This window comes from Rhinolophus ferrumequinum, chromosome 16, assembly GCF_004115265.2.
Source record: "Rhinolophus ferrumequinum isolate MPI-CBG mRhiFer1 chromosome 16, mRhiFer1_v1.p, whole genome shotgun sequence".
In the NCBI taxonomy this organism is placed as follows: domain Eukaryota; kingdom Metazoa; phylum Chordata; class Mammalia; order Chiroptera; family Rhinolophidae; genus Rhinolophus; species Rhinolophus ferrumequinum.
The window spans coordinates 64,336,847-64,357,038 of NC_046299.1; the positions used below are offsets into that span (position 1 = coordinate 64,336,847).

The 20,192-nt window shown below is 49.5% G+C and overlaps 1 protein-coding gene across 3 annotated transcripts in view; it reads right to left on the minus strand.

Annotated features, from left to right (window-relative positions):
• OGDHL (oxoglutarate dehydrogenase L) overlaps window positions 1-11,554 on the minus strand; it is a 29,316-nt gene extending 17,762 nt beyond the window's left edge. Inside the window, exons 1-7 of one of the 3 annotated variants that reach the window (XM_033129989.1) lie at window positions 11,404-11,554; window positions 7,492-7,693; window positions 5,606-5,776; window positions 2,027-2,129; window positions 1,487-1,602; window positions 1,187-1,341; window positions 262-408 (exon numbers count right to left, since the gene is read on the minus strand). In XM_033129989.1, the coding sequence (XP_032985880.1) occupies window positions 262-408; window positions 1,187-1,341; window positions 1,487-1,602; window positions 2,027-2,129; window positions 5,606-5,776; window positions 7,492-7,692 (893 nt within the window). In that variant the 5' untranslated portion in view covers window position 7,693; window positions 11,404-11,554. The remainder of the gene's footprint in view (window positions 1-261; window positions 409-1,186; window positions 1,342-1,486; window positions 1,603-2,026; window positions 2,130-5,605; window positions 5,777-7,491; window positions 7,694-11,403) is intronic. The other 2 variants (XM_033129992.1, XM_033129991.1) reach the window with 2 other exon arrangements.
• Between the last annotated feature and the right edge of the window lie 8,638 nt (window positions 11,555-20,192).

Sequence of the window (20,192 nt, forward strand, 5' to 3'; positions counted from 1 at the left end):
CAACATGGTGAGAGAGAAACGGAATCTGCGAGAACCTGGTTTGTCCCTGGCTCCATGCAGCTTTTACCAAGTGCGTGGCTCTTTCTGTGATGAGCAGATCAGGGACCAGGTATGCTGAGATTTTCTAGGCCACTGTGCCTCTACCCTCAGGGCCCACCAACGGCCCTGCTCTGATTTTTATCCCATGGCTTCCGTTCCACCTCAGTCTGCTGGGCCTAGAGGAGAATGGACTGGGCTGTGCAGGGGAGGGAAGGGGCCCACCTGTGTGGCATCCCCAGGATGACATTCTCAATCCCCATCTCACTAGATTTGTCAATGATGGTCTTCAGGGCAGGAATCATGACCTCACAGCCCTCTAGGCCAAACCGCTTCTCTGAGGACCATTTCCGGGCCAGGAAGTCTTCAAACCTGCTTGGGGAGAGAAGGGAAAGGATGACGAGGCTGGGCTCACGGGGGCTGCTCATGAGGGCCGGCAGCAGGGTGCCCAGAACAGAGGAAGGTGCAAAGTCACCTCCTTCTACACAGTCCAGGACCTGCCACACACACCATGACACCCCCACAGCAAGGAGCACAGGTCCTCCCAGCTTAACCAAAACCTCTGCCTACACCCGTTCGCAGCTATCGGCCTCTGTCTCTTCCCGTCAAACTGCTCCGATGAGCCATCTCCCTGCTCCCAGCCCCCACCCTCCTCACGCATGTACACTGCACACGGCTCCCTCACCACCCGAGACCTCCTCACGGCTCAGCGCACATTACAGCCCACACCTCACTGCTCAGGGATCCACTGTGCACCCAGCAGCGGTGCCAGCTGTTCCTCTAGGGCCCCACTGCAGAGAAGGCGGTAGGCAGAGCCAGTGGTGCCCACTGGCAAGGCCTTGCTATACTCACTCAGCACAGGGACATCCTTCTGCCACTTCCACCCCTGCTCGGCATGCCCCTGCTGTCCTGCTCTCCCAGGGCCCCCATCCTGCCCACCCGCCCGGCTCTGCCTGAGCACCAGCCCCAGTGCTCCCCGCAGGGCTGCCCCCAAGCCACGGGCTGAGGCCCACTCAGTCCTGCCCTGCCGTGCCAGGCATCCTCCTAGCTTCTTAGCCAGGGTCTGGGACCCCTCGTACACCCCGGAGCACACCCTCCAGCCACTCGGGCTGTCCGGGGGCGAGCTGAGGGGGCAAGCTGAGGGCCTGACCTCATGGAGCGCACCAGCCGGGCCAGGAGTGTCCGCTTCTCCTCACTGGAGAACTGCATCACACCAGGGGTCTCGAACTTCTGCCGGATCCACTGGCACTGCTCCACGTCATTGATGAACATAAACTCCAGGCCGATGTGCTGGCAGTAGGTGCTCTGGGGGGACAGGTGGGTACTCCCTGAGAAGCCGGGAGGAGGTCCAACTGCCTGGCATCTGGAACAGAAAAGGCAGTGCCCTCCCTCCCTCTGGCAGGCTCTGGAGAGTTCCATAAGGTGTGCTGACACACGTGCCTGTGCTCACCTCCAGGCGCCGAATGATCTCCCGCAAAGAGAGGGTGTGCTCAGAGCCCCCGATGAAGGTGGTCGTGGGCAACTGGAACTCCTTATCCAGGTCAGCCTCCCGTAGGTCGTAAAAGGCTGGGGAGGCACACATGGCACAGGCCAGGTGGCAGAGGAGGAGAGGGGGGCCCAGGTGGGCCGCAGCAGTAAGCCCCGGCATCCCACCAGTACCCCTGGCACCCTCCTGCCAGGTCTAGCCTAAGCTCAGGGACCCTCTGTCTGCAGGGAACAGGGGGTGAGAGTCAGAGCCCAGCTTGCCACCAGGGTGGGCCAGGACAAGTCTCTCAAGCTTGCTGAGCCTGGTGCACCAGCTAGGGAAGATGGGGTGACATCCCTCACAGGGACACGTGCAGTAGATGGGTAAGGGTCAGAAAAAAGCCTCCTGGGCTGCTCACTGGGCCCCGGTACCCACAGGCACTGCTGTGTCGGAGCCCCTCACAGGGCACAGGTACCAGCTGGTTCTGGCATCACCAGGGCAGTAGGAAAGGGTACTGACTCTCACCCAATTTATCAATGGTTGTGATTAAGTCGGAGGGCACAAAGGAGTCCAGGTCTGCGTCCAGAATGCCCAGGGGGTCTAGCTGGGCCACATGGTGTCCCCGGATCTGGGAGAAAGGGAAAAGGTCAGGCAGGGCCAGGATGCAGCTGGACGACCCTCACCAGGAGTGACACTGTGGGCCCCGGACCCTCACCTCCCACTTTAGAATCTCAAGTGTCCACATGTCTCCAGCACCCAGTCACAGGTGCCTATAAGGTCCCACCATGGCCACTGAAGTGGCAGGAGATCAACTCTGTTTAAAAGTACAACATGCAACTTTTAAAAACAGGAATGAATGCATACACAGAATTAGTCACTACGGTACTACCAGGAATTGCAAAATTCTAGAAACTTCCCAAACGTCTACCAACAGGAGACTAGCATATGGATATGGGAAATCCACGCAGGGGAGTACTAGAGAGCTGCTAAAAGAAATGAAGAAAATCCCTATCAGCTGCTATGAGGTAGTCTCCACAAATAAATTATAGAAGAGTGTGGAAAACTACCACTGTCTATGAAAGGGGAGCTACAAGTAAATATATGCATTTGCATTTAATTGTATACATACAAACAAATATATGCATTAGAAGAATAAATTGTAAATTAAGAAAACCAGAAAATATGAAAAATTATCTACGGGAAAAGGATGAAATAGGGTAGAGTGGCAGAGCTAGAAGCTAGACTTTTAAGAATACCTTGCTTTGAAGATTTAACTTTGGAATCTTGTAAATATTTTATATCACTATAAAACAAAATTAACTTTTAAAATTGAAAGTAAAATGAAACAAATGAATTAATGCATCCATTTGGTGGCACGACGCACGGAGAGGAACTATTCCAACTGACTAATAGAATATTCCCTAAAGCAAACAGAACTGCAGGGGAAAATTCATAAATTCATTTCCATTATCAATCAGCAGTGGTAGTGCTAAAATTGTGTCCTAAGACTGTTGTGTGGGGGCTGTAAGAAAATCAAATAAGTCATTGTATTGCTGTCTTGGAGAACCTCTATTTTTGGTGTCTTTAAAAGGAGATGGTGAGGTAAGATGAGGTCGAGGATAAACCTGAAGTCTCGCGTAGAAGCATCAGTATAAACCCATAAAGTATGTTATCTTAAAAAAAAAAAGAAAAGAAAAAGTGCTTCCAGGCTTTAACCACTGAAAGGGCCCAGAAGTCATGATCAAACAACAGCAGTAAAGACTGCCAGCATTCCCTGGAGAACTGGTGGGACCCAAGACGGAGCAGAAATGTACAAGAGGACCTCGAAGCATCTGTCATACCAGATAGCAAAAGGGTGCTCAAACACAGCTGGGGCTGAGAACAAGGGCATGTGCTGAGCAAGGATGAGGATCATATGTATAATGATTGAAGCTCATCAAATATGTGTAAATTCATGCATTCATATCATACAAAAAAAGATAAATATTCATTGGCCATCTTTGAAGGATGTTAAGGAATCAACTCATAATTTTGAAAATTCATCAATAAAAAGGAAAAATCAAGCACTGATCCTGCCTTTCCTATACAATTTGCACCTCAGAATAAATGGAGTTGACAAAAGGAAGTTTCTCCTGATAAAATTTTCAGGAAATAAAGACACAGTTAGAATGTCACCATTTTTACCACCCCTACAGAATTAATGTATCCAGGAAGTAATCACCCATAGCTGCTAACTGATGAAGGGCCATCAGCACCAGGAAGCTGATTTTGAAACAAAAAAAAGTCAAATCTATATTGAATAAAGCTTCTAGATCTAGCTCCCAATTTACAGAAATTACATGGGACAAAGGGACAGATGAAGTGACACCATGGGGATGTAATCAGCAAAATCGAGACTCAGGAAAATTCTACAGGATAAATAACCACAAAAATGGCAGGGAACACAAAAATAAATAGAAAGGAACCTGTAGACTACAAGAGACTTAAGAGCCACATCAACTTATCACAAACGTGGCTTTATTTCGATACTAATCCAAACAAGCAAAAAAATAAAAATCGTAAGACAAACAGTCAATTATGAATACCACCTGGATATCTGATGATTCAGGATTATTGATATTATTTTTAGGTGTGATAATGCTTTCATGGTATGTATATTTTTTTTATTAGTTTCAGGTGTACAAAGCAATGTAATAATAGTTAGACTCGTGGTATATTTTTTAAAGAGCCTTTATCTCTAGAAATCCATGCTGAAATGTTCGATGAATGAAATGCTATCTGGGATTTGTTTCAAAATAACCAGTGGCCAATAGGGAGAGCAGGAGGTGGGTAATAAATGAATGAAGACAGGCCCTGCACTGATGGGGGGGGGGTTCAGTCCACAATTCTTTTACCTTTCATGTTTGAAAACGTCCATAATAATAAATGTGTGGGGGGAGGGGGTAGTACTGTGTACAAATGACTCAAACCAGAACTCTGCCTCTTACTGGCCTGTGAGAAGCTACAGCCCTCAGGTGGTGTTCACCATCAGGCATAAATTTTGGTGGATTTTCACTAGGCAGATACAGAGTAACGTGCCTGAATGCAGAGACTACCATGCTGGGAGGCTTCTCTAGAGTTAGTCTTGGCTAGTTACAGAAATAACGGCAGCTGAAGGGCTGGCACCAACGTTACCTCGTATATAACACAGAGTTTCACAGACTTTGTTCTTTGTTTTCAAAGTCAATGGTTAAGATCATTTTCTGCTTCTTTCAGCCAGTTGCTCCAGGATGGCCCACAGGGTGCCCCGTCCTGCCCACCGGCACAGCTGGGGCACAGGAGTGCAGCTGTCAGCCCACACCACGGCTCATTCAGGACCAGGCACCTCTTCCTCTTGCTAAGGCCCCCACCCCTGCTTCCTGCAGCGGCTGCTGCTTCTTCCCCAGTGCCCCCCGCGATGCCCTGGCCCTTCCTTTTGCACATCAGTAAGACAACTTTCTCTTCCGACACGTCTTCTGCCACTAATTCCCAGAGAAATCCCAGCGGCTGCACTTGTTTTGGAGTGAACACTCAGAGCAGCCCTCCCATTAGTGCTGTTCAGTCAAGACCAAGAATATGGAACGTCGTCAGGGCTGCTGGGTAAAGCAGGGGCCCAGCCTGGGGACCCGCAGGGAAGAGCCGAGTGTCCAGAACAGCAGCTGGTCGAGGGAGACGTGTTTACTGAACTGTTCACTCATCCCATCAACACTAATTAAGTGCCTTCTGTATGTCAGTCCCTGCCCTCTTGGTATGCTCAGGCAAGGGAAGAAAACAGCCACTAAAAAGGGTCAATCTACTCAACTTTCACTCAACATTTACTGAAATTGATTATTCGCTAAGCCTGCCTCCAGGTACTGGGGCACAGCGGTGTGTGGCAGGTAACACTCCACAGGAAAGACCACACATAGAGAAGACCAGAGTGGTGTAAGTGACAAAGAGTAGCAGAAGCGAGAGCCACCCCACAGAGGGCTTGGAAAAGGGGTCTCTGAGATGACGCTGGAGCTGAGCGAGTTTGGTTCCTGTCAGCACCTGCCACACCCCAGGAGTCGGTCCAACCTCACAGCCTGTGCCCTGCCTGCTGCTCACCTGGTAGGCCCGGATGAGGGACTGCACAGCCAGGTGGTCCTCCACCAACTTGCTGCTCTTGGTTCGGCTTGAGACTGCTGGCCTGCTCTCAGGGACAACAGAGGGGGACAGTGGCTGAGCCGGACCACAAGACGCTTCCTCACTGGCTTTCCGGAAGAAGCTGTCCCAGGACTAGGCAGAAGCAAGAAAACAGCCAGGTCAGGGCCTGGAAGGAGTGAGGGGTGCTCCTGGCTGGGGCCCCAGGAGGTGCTGAGTGTTCCTCCACCATCATAGCTCTCAGAGCCTTCCCAAGACCATGCCAAGAGGACCCTCAAATCCAATCCAGGCCCCGAACCCAGAGCCAAGATCTCTCCAGGACCCAGCTTGGTAGGGGTTTGGGGGAGGCTATAACTTGTGACCCAGAGGCTTTACGTGTGCAAGGGGCTTCTACCACTGAGGGAAACATGCCCCCACACACAGTGGGTTGGAGGCGGCCTTTGTGCAGGGCAATTTGGCAGGCAGGCCCTCAACATTTTCAATGCATGTATCTTTTGAACTGACAATTCTGCTGCTCGTAATTTATTCTACAGATGTACTTGTACAGGTATGCCTAGATATATGTACAAGATGTTCCTTACGGGACTGTTTATAAAAACAACATAAAAACAATCTAAGTGGAGATCAACAGGAAACTGATTAAATAAATGATGATAAATTTAAATTCTGGAAGATTATGCAGTCTTTACAAAAAATAAGGCACATTTATTATTGTAGATGGGGACTATCACCGACATATACTGTAAAGTGAACAAAGCAGAAAGGGTTATGCTGTGCAACTAGTAAAGAAGTAAAAAGCAGATGTGCATATGCCCGAGTACCACCGTGTTCTGGCAGAACACAAAGGGCTTTCCTCTCACGGTCCTGGTGGAGAACAAGGTGGTACAAGTTCTGTGGAAAGCAACTTGGCAAGACCCATCAATGTTATATACACAGGGCTCTCTGACCCACAAGTTCCACCATGGAGAATTTATCTTACAGATAGCTGTACATGTGCAAGACGAGAACACACAAGATTGTGCATTGCAGCACTGATCGTGACAGCCAGACAGTGGAACTGAGCCAGACATCTGGCGATGGGCACGGATGTGGCACATCCATACAATGGAATGTTAAGCAACTGGATAAAAAGAACAACGAGGCCCCTGACGTACTGACGTGGAAAGGTCTTGGAGATGTGTGCTAAGAGAACAACGCCAAAGCACAACAGTGCTTACATGTTACTTCTGTGTAAAGGGGAAATCTAGGGCTGTGTTCGCAGTAAGCTTACCTAAAGAAATGCTCTGAAAGGACACAGAAGTGAAGAATAAACTGGGATACAGGCAGGTGGAAACTGAGCAGATGGGTGGATTAGGAGAAAGCATTTTTACTAACTCCATACGATTTGTTTTGGGATCATGTGAGTGTGAGTGAAGAGGAGACACACTACCTGCACTTTTCACTTTCGCCCTCTCTCTCTCTTTTTTTTTTTTTTTTTTTTTTTGCCATCAGCAGGTTATTTATTTTCTCAGTTACCTAACTACATAACAAGAGGCCATCTGGAGACAGCACAGCTTGACGAAGAGGGCAGGGGCAGGGGCAGGTCTCAGACCAGGTGTGGTTGAGTGGGGCATTGTCAGGACTTCTCAGGCCAGCCCACCACCCACGGGCTGGTTCAGCAACAGGAAAGCAACAGCCTTTCCCCACCCAACATGACGACAGGCTCTTTTACACACAGGAATGATGGAGGACCTGACAAAGAAACCTGCCCAAGATCACACAGCTGGCAAGTTCCTTCTCTGCACTCTCCCCTCCACAGCCCGGCCCCAGGAGCTTCCCTCCCACACAAAGGGCAGGGTGGGGGTGCCAACCTTGTGTACACTCTGGGGGTTTTCCAGCCAGGCGAAGTACATCTCCTCCATGTAACTAGAGCTGCCTCCACCTCTGCTGCTCGGGAACGTGGCCGGTGGCCCAGACCTGCTGCGCCAGCTGAACATCTGGACATCACATGGGGCCAGAAGCCTCACAGCCTGTGCCCCCAGCCGGGATGGCAGCAGCCTCAGCTGATTCATTCTGGACATGGGCAATGGGGGAGAGGCATAAACCACAGCACCAGGACCCAGGAGGCTCTGGCAGCCAATCTTTCACTCATCAGGCATGTGTCGTCCTACCAGGCAGGTGGCCCTGGGCAAGACAGTGACGATGCAGAGGAGATGGGGACAGTGTGCCAGCCCTACTGGGTTCACTGCCTAGTGGAGATCCCAGCTCAATGAAGTCCACCCAGCGCTTCGGCACTCTGAGCCCCAGTCCTGCTGTGTCCCGCCCACACCAGCTCCCGCCCTGCCATCTCCCAAAGCCTGGTACAGAGACAAGTACAACCCAGGCCCTGCCTCAGGGAGCACCCGACCCAAGTCCTGGAGCCCACTCAGAGGGCCACAGGGCACGTGCAGTCAGACCGCCCAACAAGGAGTAGGCCACACAGCTGGCCACCCTGGAACTTGGACAGGAGAGTCCTCCACGGGCTGGGCGCGCCATGCCCAGTCAGGAAAAAGCCTGAAAGAAGGGACCTGGCTAAGTAGCACTACGTCAGGAGGCCATGGCACAGCTGGGTCTCTGGTCATTATGACCAAAAGTGACCAGTGACCTCATCTGCCTGCAGTTCTGACTCAGAGCAGCCTCCCAGGCCAGAAGGCCAATGACATGGGTCTCAATGGCCTCACTTCACAGAGAAGGGAAAGGCACGAGGGGCCACTGAGGGGAGACCAGAAGGCAGGCCCATGCCCAGCTCTCGGCTGGAGCCACCCTCAGCTTTCATACCCGGCCCAGAGCTCACACGCAGCAACGTCACTCAGGACAGCTAACAGCTCAGGGGCTACATACAGGCTGAAGTCCACCCAGGCTGAACAGGAACAAGAACGTGGAGTTTATATCACCCCTGTTATCTCATCTGCCCTTTCCCAGGGAAAATTCCTGAGTAACAGTAGGAAGCTTCATCCAGAGGAGAGGAATTCCGAGAGCCACCTCCAATCCTGGAGAGCCCCCTATCCAGGCAGGTGGAGGGCCCACTCAGGTTCCTGCTGCCCCCAGGCACTGCCACGTCTTCCTACACAGGACGTGAAGAGTAGGACCTCTGCCCCCACCCCTCCCACCACAGCTGTGAGCGGAGCCCCCTTCTGTGACCCAGCCCAACGCCGCTGGGACACAGAACAGCTCCCCCGATGCTCGCTAACACTCTTCTGCCCAGAGAATGGCAGCCTGGGAGTGGGCTGCAGCACCAGAGCCAGCGGCGATGCAGGCAGGAGGGGCCTGCTTCCCCGTGTACAATTCAGTCCCAGAAAATGTGCCTTCTGGGGTGCAACTGGCTTCCCAGTCCTGTCTGGGCCTGGCCCTAAGCAAGTGCACCTGGGACCTGGTGTGCTCAACCAACACGGCCCCTCCGCCTCCACATCAGGTCAACCAAGTCACCAAACCATTTGGCTGGGCCTTCTGCAGGGGGTCAGGCCCCAAGGCAGGACAGGGCACAGTCCTCCCAGCAGGTCGCCTCTCTCTGTCCCTCCAAACTCACATGAGGCAAAGGGAAGGAGGGATGGTCTCTTTAAGCAAGAGAAAGTGGGCTCCTCAGGCAACCAGCAGCAAGTCTGAACAGAGGAAAACTAAAAAAGCAAACATATATCCCAGCGCAGAAAGGAAGGAGGTGGGTTCAGGTGGAACCTGAGCCCCAATTGCCTTAAGCACTTGCCCAACCCCACCACCAGTGATGCCAGGCCCTACAGCGACGGCCACTAGGGGCTGGCTCTCCCTGGAGCAGCACCTCTCTAAGCGCAGGATGAGGGCTGGAGGCTACTGGCCCAGGTTATTAGAAGAATCTAAACAACCCTCAACGTTCTACCACCTCTATTCTAAGGCAAGGGAAACCAGACCCCACGACCATCCATCGTGAGAATAAAAATAAAAGCACACAGTGAGCCCTGGTTCTGGGACAGGCACTATGGTCATTTAACCCTCTCGACAATTTAATGAGGTGGGTACTTCAATTAGCCCCATTTTATAAACAGGGAAACTGAGGCACAGAGAGACTAAGCTGGTGAGTGATAGGGCTCTGTGTGGAGAGCCTGCACTCTCCTCACCATGGAGTCAAGATGTAACCCAGATTTCATCTAGACTATGCACTTTCCAATGGCTGCAGTCAGAGCTGCTCTCTGCCAGCACTGACCCCACCCCCACAGGGGACTGGGATGGCTCAGGAGGACAGTGACAGAGCCTGGCTGTGTCAGAGCCTGGCTCAGTGCAGGAACATTGTGTTTTACAAATACTGAACTGTCTGGGGCAGCCACAGGACACTGCTGTGGCCTTCACCCAGCCTGGCAGGAGGTCAGTCAGCCAACCACCTCTGCCCCCATCCCAGCAGAGCTTAGGGACCTAGGAACCTTGGAGGGCTGGGGACAAAGCCAACCTCAGTATCTGGAGCCAGAACCCCAGCCAGCCCTTCCAGGTGTTTCCTACACAGGCAAAGGGCAGCAAGGAAGAGTCAGAGTGAGGCATCTTGTGCCCCCCTACCCAGCCCAGCCCCCGGTGCACTACCAGGCTGGGTGGTTCTTGAGGTGGGGTATCCTCTCTAGGGACAAAGTTAGTATCATTCCCCACCCACATTCCCAGAACTGTAACAACTACAGACATCCCTGGCCACTAATCCCCCCACACACACAAGGCCCTGTCTGGGCTGCCCTAGGGAGGACTGGTCTGCAATACGCCCACTGCATTAATCAGTTACTAGAGATCCCAAGAGGGGAAGGGCCCTCCCCAAGACCTTGAAGCCAGGCAGCAGCAGAGCCTGGGCTCAGATTATCAGTCCCCGCATTCTGAGAATTGGGTGGGCTTTTCTCAGGAATAAGCATCAACTCTAGTTTGCTTAACCCAAGCGAAGGCCCAGGAGGCAGATTCCAAGGTAGGAAGCAGGATAGGGAGGGGGTGTACTTATTTACTTGGCAGAGATGAAAGGCCTGAGCTAAAGCCCAGAGGTGAGCAAAGTACAAAGGTAGATGGGGGCTGTTCCAATATGTTAAGGGACGTGTGGTGAGGGCTGCGAGGGCGGTCCTTGGAGGAGTGGTGTCAGAGCGGGGCCCTTGGGGTCGGGTAATGCCCAATGCACCCTTTGGGCACCTCTGGGTTACCCCGTCTCCCCTCCTCCTACATCTCCCTGGGGTGGGAGAAGCACTGCCCAGGCTGGCTGTGGCCTCAGGTCAGTCTTGCCACTATTAGGGCCTCAGTTTCCCTGTCTGTGAGCAGAGACAGTGGTTAAAACCGTCCATAAGGGCTCTGCCCCCACGAGGTCCTGAGACGAGGCTGCCTCCAAGTCCTGCCAAGCACAGAACGCCAACCCCTCCCCATTCCCAACGCGGCTCTCCTCAACCCCGTCCCTTAGGAGGGGGTGACGAGCAAGCAGCAGGCCACATAAGGCAGGGTGGACAGTCTCAGCCTTCGGGCTGGAGAACCGCAGGTGATACCTGAAACCCCACCGTTAGTGCGTCGCTCCTTTACGCGAAACACTTGCACTCGCACGGTAGGACCTGGGGGAATGGTTGGGGGTCCTAGGGGACGACGCGGCCAGCCAAGGGCGGAGCCAAGGTCACGCTCACTCCCCATCCCGCCTTCCCCGGCAGGGACCCGCTCAGGACTGTGGGCAGCGGCGCCCCAGGACACGGGAACAAGGAGCAGAGAGGAATCCCTCAAGACGGCGGGAGAAGAGGCGCAAGGACCCGGAGGGGAGGGGCTGCCGCGCTCACCCGGCCGGTGGGGTTCCGCGCGGCAGTGCGGTCCGGAGTCTGCAGGTCGGGGGAGTGCGCGCAGGGGGTGCGCGGCGCGCTGTGCCAATTATCCGGGTCACGTGACGCGACGGCGCTGGCCGCCTGCGAGCGCGCTCCTCGGAGACTCTGCGCGTCGTGACGTCTCTATGGACGCCATGCCCCGCCCCTGCCCCCGCCGGCGCTGTCCTCGGTGCTGACAGCCCAGGCCCGAGGCAGCTGTGCCGGAAGAGTGAAGATCCCGCAGACCGCACGGCACGGCGACCTGGTACGGCGGGGACACCTGGCAGGCTGCTGAGCCCCGGACCCCCAGTGTCTTCGTCCGAACACTAAGGAAATAAGCAGCCGTTTGTGTGTATGGGAGGATAGTTTCCATTAAATCGTCCGTAAAATGGGATGCTATTAAAAGTCCCGCTGTCTTAGGCCTGTCTTGAAGCAAAGATGAGATAAAGCGTATAAATTACTTATCATAAAGCCTGATAAACATTTTACCCATCCATTGTCCCAGTGATGGAAATCTAGGCTGCCGTCATTTCCCTGTTGCCACAAACAATGCGGCAATAAACATCTCCTACACGTTCACCCATGAACATGTGTGGAAATTTCCCTGGAATACACAACCAGGAGCTGAATTGCTGGGTCATGGGTATGTGTATCCAGTACTTTACCGGACTCAGCAGTGTCACACGGCTGCTCGATTATACATACATTCCATAAACAGAGCAAGAGTATTTTTGAGTCCTCATATCCCAGCCAACAGTTGACAGTGTCCAGTTTTCTAATATTTGCCAGAATCACAGATGCAATGTCATATTATTGTTTTAATCTGCATCTCTCTGATTATCAATGATTTGCATCTCATGTTCTTTGTTTGGGGTGTTTCCTGTTTCTTTGGAGTTTTGTTCTCATTTATATCCAGTAGTTCCTTGTGTAGGAACATATATGTCTGTGGTTCAAACTACCATCAACTCTCGCATGGATTATTGCAACAGCCCTCTAACTGGCCTCCTTGCTTCCACACTTGCACCCCTGAATTTTAATCTAAACACAACAGGTAGAGTTTTCCTTCGTAAAATACTGATTCAAATCATGTTGCCCCTCTGCTCAAAACCTCAAATAACTTCCCATTTCACTCCAAGTAAGAGCCAAAATCCTTACATTTGCTTCTAAGGCCCTTCATCTCATCTCAAATACTTCAGGCTTACAACCATGCTTAATGAAGTAAATTAGGAAAGCAAAAGAAGTATACAATGTCTAATAATACTCTTTATATTAATTAAAAGCACGTAAACTACAATATACATTTCAAAAGAAAACATTCAAATACATACCAAATACATTAATATTCTTGCCTATGTGGGGATGTAAAAGTAATTAATTGATTACCCATACCAGTACTGATAGCGTGCCATTAATGGAGGAATATGATGAATTCTACCCTCTGCACCTAAAGCCTCCACCCACACACCAAAAGTTGTTCATTTGGAGATATTTTAAAGTCCACATGGCCAAGAACCATACTTGCTTAATTTACAATTATATCCGCAGGATACTGCTCAACTCATAGTAGGTTGTCAGTAAATATTTGTTGAATGAATAAATAACTGAGTAAGTGGATACTTAATTTGGATCCCAAAGGATTAATAAGGGTTTGTCTGAAGCAGAAGGGTGAGGTTTGTTGGGAGTTCTTTGATTAAAAGCACAAGAAAATTACCTGGCTGGTTTAAGCCAAAAAGAAGTTGATGGGAAGGCTGCCTATAGCACAACTCACAGAATAAGAGAAAAACTGAAGAAGTCCTCTCAGGAGGTAGGGCGGAGCCAGAAACGGACTGTCTCTTCAAAGCTCTTATGATGTTCAAAATTCAAATTCCAGGAGAAGAGAAACTAAATGATCTGGGGGAGAAGGGGTCTGGAACCACCATCTGAAACACACATAGATTGAGAAGCAAGGCAGGTGGTTTGCAGGGTGCTGGTATCACAAGAAATAAGAGTGGATGCAGGTGGGAGGGGGAGGAAATCAACACAAGTGAACTGAAGACCTCCTTCAGGGAAGCACCACATGCAAAGGCAGAGTTGTATGAAGGGCAAGGGGAATGGAACTTCCTGGATGTGTATAGGGGACTGGTAGTCTAGGGCAAGTGGGACCCGGTTTTGGATACCATGTTAAGGGGCTTGGACTTTATCCACCAGCAACATTTGAAACTGTGATGGACATGGTCAGAGTTGCTTTTGGGAAAGCTTTCTCTAGCAACTAGAGGGAGGACAGAGTGGTAAAAGGTGAGAGAGACAATATATCCAGATTTGAGGCAATAATACACTGGCAGGAAAAACAGAGGAAAAAGACATCTTTGAGAGACATTTAGGAATCAGCTCTGTCGGGATTAGTTTCTGACCAAGCAGAGTGGTGGGGCTTTGATAACTCAGAGATTCCTGGTATTAATGACTTTGGGGGAGAGTGTAAACTCTCAGTGAACTGGAAAACAGGAGGAGACGCAGGTGAGGGAAAATGACAGAAACATTTGCTAGTTGAAGCCCCCAATGAGCCACTTAAGGAAGATGCAGAGTGTGATGCGGAGCAGCAGGTAAGAACAAGGTGCCCACAGTAGTCTGCAGTCATGAGAGGAAACAAGGCCATGGATGGAGAAAGAGCCACATGGGGGAAGCTGAGTCACTGAAGGGGCTGGGCAGGGCAGCCAAGGGCAGAAGCCACTGCTGTGGGAGCCTGCAGCGCTGCCAGACCTTTCAGCCTAATTGACACTCTGCTAATTACACTGATTAAAGCAAACATTGGGGGCAATCAAGGCTCCCATGAGGGTGGCTGCCATTCTCAGAAGACAAAAGACTTGAGGCAGTGACTGTGAATGAAGATCTGCAAAAGATCTTCAGAAGCAGACACCTTTGTTTCCTTACATGTATATGTCAGAACAAGCAAGTTTGTATTTATTCTAGTTGCACAGAACTTAAATAATACAAGATACAGAGCATACGGTGAAAATTCTTCCTTCCATCTGCCCCAACTTCATCTTTGTCCCTCTCCAGAGATAACTACTGGCCAGTTTGGTGACCATCGTCACAAAATTGTCTGTGTATTTACCTATGTCTACTTTGTAAAAACACACTTATAAAAACATTAAATGGATCCATAGAATATAGTTCTGCAGTGTGCTGCTTTTTTCTCCTCGTCATGAAGATCTTTATTGTAATCTCGGTACATGTAGGACCCCTTCACTCTTTTTAATGGATGTATTGTATTTACTTTATGTGTATAAGGATTGTATTTAACTTCTCTCCCACTGAATGGACATATACATTCTTTTAGTAATTTACAGGAGGAAAAAAGTCCTACTACATATAGATCCTTTAGCACATGTGCAACTTTGGTAACATTGATTCCTAGAAAAAGTTTAACCCTGGGTTAAAGATATGAATGTTTTAAATTTTAATAGGTATGCTTTCCTGTTAGCATTTAAGAATTCCCACTTCCTTACATCCTTGCCAAAACTTGTCATTATCAGTCTTTTTAATTTGTGACAATTTGATAGAAGAAAAAAACCTCATTTTGTTCCAGTTTGCATAAAACTGGTAAGTGAAGTTGAGAATCTTCTTATACATTGATTATTTGGTATTCCTTTTCTATGAATTTCCTAATCATGTTCTTTGCCCATTTTTCTCTTGGGTTGTTTACATTTTTCTTATTGATTATATAAACTCTGTATATATTCTGGATAAGAATATTTTGTATATTATAAATGTTGCAAATATTTATTTCTCCCAGTCTGTCACTTTTATTTTAACTTTGTTTGTGGACTCTTTAGCCATATGGTAATTTATGCTCTTCGTAGGCTGAATTGTGTCCCCCCTCCAAATTCATGTGTTGATGTCCTAACACCCAGTACATCAGAATGTAATCATATGTGGAGAAAAGGTCTTTAAAGAGGTAATTAAGTTAAAATATGATCTTTAGGGTAGGCCCTGATCCAAAATTACTGGGGTATTATAAGAGAAAATTTGGACACCCATCCATACACACAGAGGGCAGACCATGTGACAACACGGGGTAAGCCAAGGAGAGAGGCCTCAAAAGAAACCAACCCTGATGACACCTTGATCTTGGACTTCTGGCCTCCAGAACTGTCTGGAAATAAATGTCTGGTATGTAACCTCCTAGTCTGCAGTGCTTTGTTATAGTGGCCTGAGCAAATGACCCAGGGCTCTTGTTGGAGGCTCCAGTCCTTGATTTGAGGACCACTCAGGACTTCAGTGTTCTCCCTCAATTTCTGCTTCTCCTTGGTTAGAATTCCTATCTGCAGGGATGATCCTACTTTACCCTCCCAGACAGCTCCCCACTAAAGTCTGCTTATAGGGGTGTTTTGTTGGTCTTTTCTTCTCCCAGCTCATATATTCTGAAGAGAGATATCAAAGGGACAGGTCGTCCCCAAGGAGCAAGTACTATTAGCTTTCAGGCTGATTTTATCTTCACTCTTTAGAATGAATCTTTTACATACACAGTTGAGATAATACTTTATTTACCTAACAGGATAACTTCCCATGTTATTAAATAGTATTTATAAACCTGATTTTAATGACTGCAAGTATATATTGATATATTTTGGGGGTACTTCCTCCAGTACAATTCTTTTCACTTCCAACATGAGCCATTCTCTATCTGTGGCCTCTGACCAGCACACCCTGCTTGCTTGGCTACCAGCAGGATGGCCACTGCCACCAAAGTGCCAGGTTGCAGGCTAAGCACTTTAAGTGTCATCTCATTTCATCTTCACAAGATGACGAAACTGTCACTTGCGGAGGTCACTTATAAACAAAAAGTGGAGGCAGAGTAACGTTGTGTATATCAATGAAGAAATATCAGCATAGTACTCTGAGACTTCCAGCTCTACTCCCAATACCCATTTAATGGAGTGGGAAGCTGAGCACCTATCATGGTTCTGATATTTGCACAGTGGCACAGAACAAAGCCAGATGCAGATGACTGGCCTCCTGCCTCTTTGTTCTGAGTCTTTCCATGCCCCAGTCTGCCTCCTCACCTGTGCCTTCCTCCTCAACCTGCTTTTCACCCTCCTCTAGTGAAGGCACAACCCAAGAAGCCCAGATCCTGAGCTCTTCCCCAGACAAGCCTCTGCCCCAAAAGAGTCCAACCTGCCACCTTGTGCAAACTCTCATTCTGGCACTTGGTGGGCAGGGATCTATAGCCGAAAGGTTTATTAATTCAGGTCCCAATCAGTCTACGACCATTCAATCTCAAGGTATGTTCAAATTACTCTTAACAATCTATGCCCGTGGTTGTTTTTTTATTTTTTATTTCTGGTGTACAAAACAATGTAATAGTTAGTTAGACATTTATACCGCTCACAAAGTGATGCACATGCTTGTTTTAAAGCTAACATTTAAATCAGTGATATGAAAAGGGGACATTTTAAAAATTAAATGCTTATTTGAGATGGTTGTATTTTCACTTGCAAGTCATAAGAAATAATACGGAGAGATCCTGTGTATCCTGTACGGTTTCCCCAGTGGTAACATCTTGGAAAACTCAAGTACAACATCACAGCCAGGACACTGACTCTGAGACAGTCAACATACAGAACACTCCCCTCCCCACAAGGAGCCCTCAGGCTGCCCTGTGTAGCCACATTTGGTGTTGTCACTTGGTTTTGTTTTTTTTCAATTTCAGCCATTCTTATAGGTATGCAGTGATATCTCATTATGGTTTTAATTGGCATTTCCCATTAGATAGCTAACGAGCATCCTTTCATGTGCTTGTTTGCCATCTATATATCTTCTTCGGTGAAACGGTGAAACGTCTCTTCATATCTTTTAGCTCCTTTTCAATTTGGATTGTTTATTTTTTTTTACTGGGAGTTTTGCTAGTTCTTTATTTATTCTAGATACTAGTGCTTGGTCACATATATTGTTTGTAAATATTTCCTCCCAGTCTGTTGCTTGTCTTTGCATCTTCTTAACAAGGTCTTGCACTAAACAAAAGTTTTTCATCCTAATGAAGTCCAACTTATCAAATTTCATTTTATGGCTCAGGCTTTTGGTTTCCAGTCAAAGAACTTTTTGTCTAACCCTAGATCCTGAAGATTTTCTACTCTATTTTTTTCTAAAAGTTTTCTAGTTTAACATTTTATATGTAAGCCCATCATCCATTTTGAGTTAATTTTGGGTGAGACTTAGGTTGAGATATTTTGGATTTCTCTCTCTCTTTCGCTCTCTCTCTCTTTCTCTTAGCCTACTGATGCCCAATTACTCTGCCACCATTTGTTGAAAAAGGCTCTCCTTCCTCCACTGAATTGGTTCTATATTATTGTTTCAACACATTTGGGCATATTTGTGTGGTTTTATCTCTGGGTTGAGCTTTATTGAGATATAATTTGCACATCATACAATTCATTCATCAGAATGTACAATTCAGGAGTTTTTAGCATATTCCCAGGGTTGTGCAACCATCACCACAATCAATTTAGAACATTTCACGATCCCAAAATAAACCAAAGGGGAACCTTTACCATCTTAAGAAAAACAAATTGTTCCCAGACCTATGGCATATTAAAATTTTTCTGTGGGTGCCTCAAAGTGGAGAACAAGCCTCCTCTGATAATCTTGTGATGTATCAGAAATCAGGTCCTCGGCCTGGAGTGGTCAGTTCATTCAGAAGTTTCCATAAGCACTTTGACAAGCTCCCCCCAGTCACAGCTGCCTCCCACAGGCCTCACCTACCGGCAGCATGGTGCCTGGCCCCCAATCTCCAGAGACAGGTGAGATTTCCATCCAGAAGGTAAAACCCCTGCTGCACAGCATGTCCACCTGCAGCTGGAACTTTAGACTTTGGCCCAGCCCAGGTGGAGCGGGCATGCGCCCGGCAGTGACTCGGGCTTCTGTGTGGAGCAGCAGGATCTAGGTGCGAGTTCAGCCCCCAACCCTCTGCAGCTTCCGCCCCTGCAGCAACTGAGTAAGCCCACCTCCCAGAGCAAGCCACCAAGGGGTTCACAGCCAGGTTAGTGGAATGAAGGAGCCCAGGTGTCGCTCTCCCTCACAGGCGGCGGCTCCTCAGGCCCCTCTGCCCCAGCTCTGGGCTCCCCACAGGCTTCTGCTCCTCTGGGTCGGCTTCCCTCTGAGGAGCCCGCGGCAGTCCCCTCCAGGGGCATCTGGCGACGGCAGAGATCCCAGCAGCCCCACCACCGGCGGCGTCTTCCTGCCCCGCCCCTCCGGTGTGGCCTGTGCAGGACGGACTTCCCGCAGGTGAACCACTGTCGTCCCGGCCGAGCTCAGGACGCTGCCTGCGAGCTGGCCTCGGGTGGGACAGCCCACATCAGTCGGTGGAGTCGGGAGCTCGGGGTGGGGTGAGAATGGGCCTTCAGGCTGGGATCCTGAACCACGAGTAAGTTTTACAGGCAGTAAACTAGGCGAGCGCGGGCAGAAGCCGCAAGACGGAAAGCGCCTGGGCGGCGACCTTCCCTGTGTGAGGTAGAGAAGGGAGAGGAGGCTGCAAGGGCAGGTTGGGGTCAGATCCCCTCCCCGGGTGCGTGGAGGGGCGCGCGGCAGGAGCCCAGCTGCTCGCGGGCAGATCTGCGCCCGCCGGGGCCTGCCTCGGCCCCTGCGCCGGCCCCTGGAGGACTGCCCCGCAACGCGCTCGGGTCTCCAGAGCCTCTGTCCGATTGGAACGCAATGCGGGGCACAGAAGACCCCTCCCGCATTCCCGAGTCCCCTCTTCCAGCAGCGCCTTGCGGAGAAAGCCCCGCTAACGTGGCTCCGAGGCGGGCACCGCGAGGACTGCGGCGCCGCCTCATTAGCCTCACGTCGTGCCGGCCAGAGCGGGCTCCGAGCGGAGGGCGCCGCGCTGTGTGCGGGCGGAGAGCCGACGGGAGGTCCCCCGCGTCTGTGCAAATCGGCGCCTGGGAGGCAGGCCCGCGCCCGCCCCTAATAAGTCCTTCAGGGAATACTACAAATTTGGAAAGCAAACACTGCTTGGTTTACTTGCCTTTTGCATTATTACAGAAGTTAAGAAACCTGGCTTCCTGACTCTTCCTAATTTTTTTTCCTGAAAAATATTTAGGCAATTATAAGCATAGTGAATTAGAAACTACAGCAGTATAATTAACTTACAGTAGAAGCAAGGAGTAAGTGTGGGCCGAGGTTAGCTAATAACATTGGGATAGTCTCCTGTATTGTATGAAGCATGTGGGCTAGAGATGGCGGCCTGGGGGAATAATCAGTCCCGTTATGGTTGGGTTCAGATTGATTTCATAAAGAAGAACTGAGCTATTGAAAGATCAGCAGATAGAGACGTTGTCTTATGACGTAAACTGTACCAAAATAAAAAAAATTTGCAACACATATTCTCCACGGTTGGTCCAGGAGAGGAAAGGAGATATTTGTCATTATTTGCACTGTGAATCACAGCTGGGAAGGCTGTCTCTGCTGACCTCTCAGGAAACTTTAGGAAACAAGTCTTATGTGTTGAGCTCAGAGAACCGGAACACGAGTGCTCACATGTTCTAGGAACTGGGCTCCCCCATCATCTTTGCCCTTACTCCTCTGGTTAGGTCTATAAACTAGAAGCAGCAGCATCACCGGGGGCTGGTTAGCAGGCCCCACCCCAGGTCTACAGAATCAGAATTTGTATTTAAACAGCATCCACAAGTGACATGCATATTAAATTTGAGAAGCACTGCTCCCTGTAACCTGAAGAATCCTTCGGTCCTTTACCTTCAGAAAAATTAGGACTGTATGTTCAAGAATTCCAATCT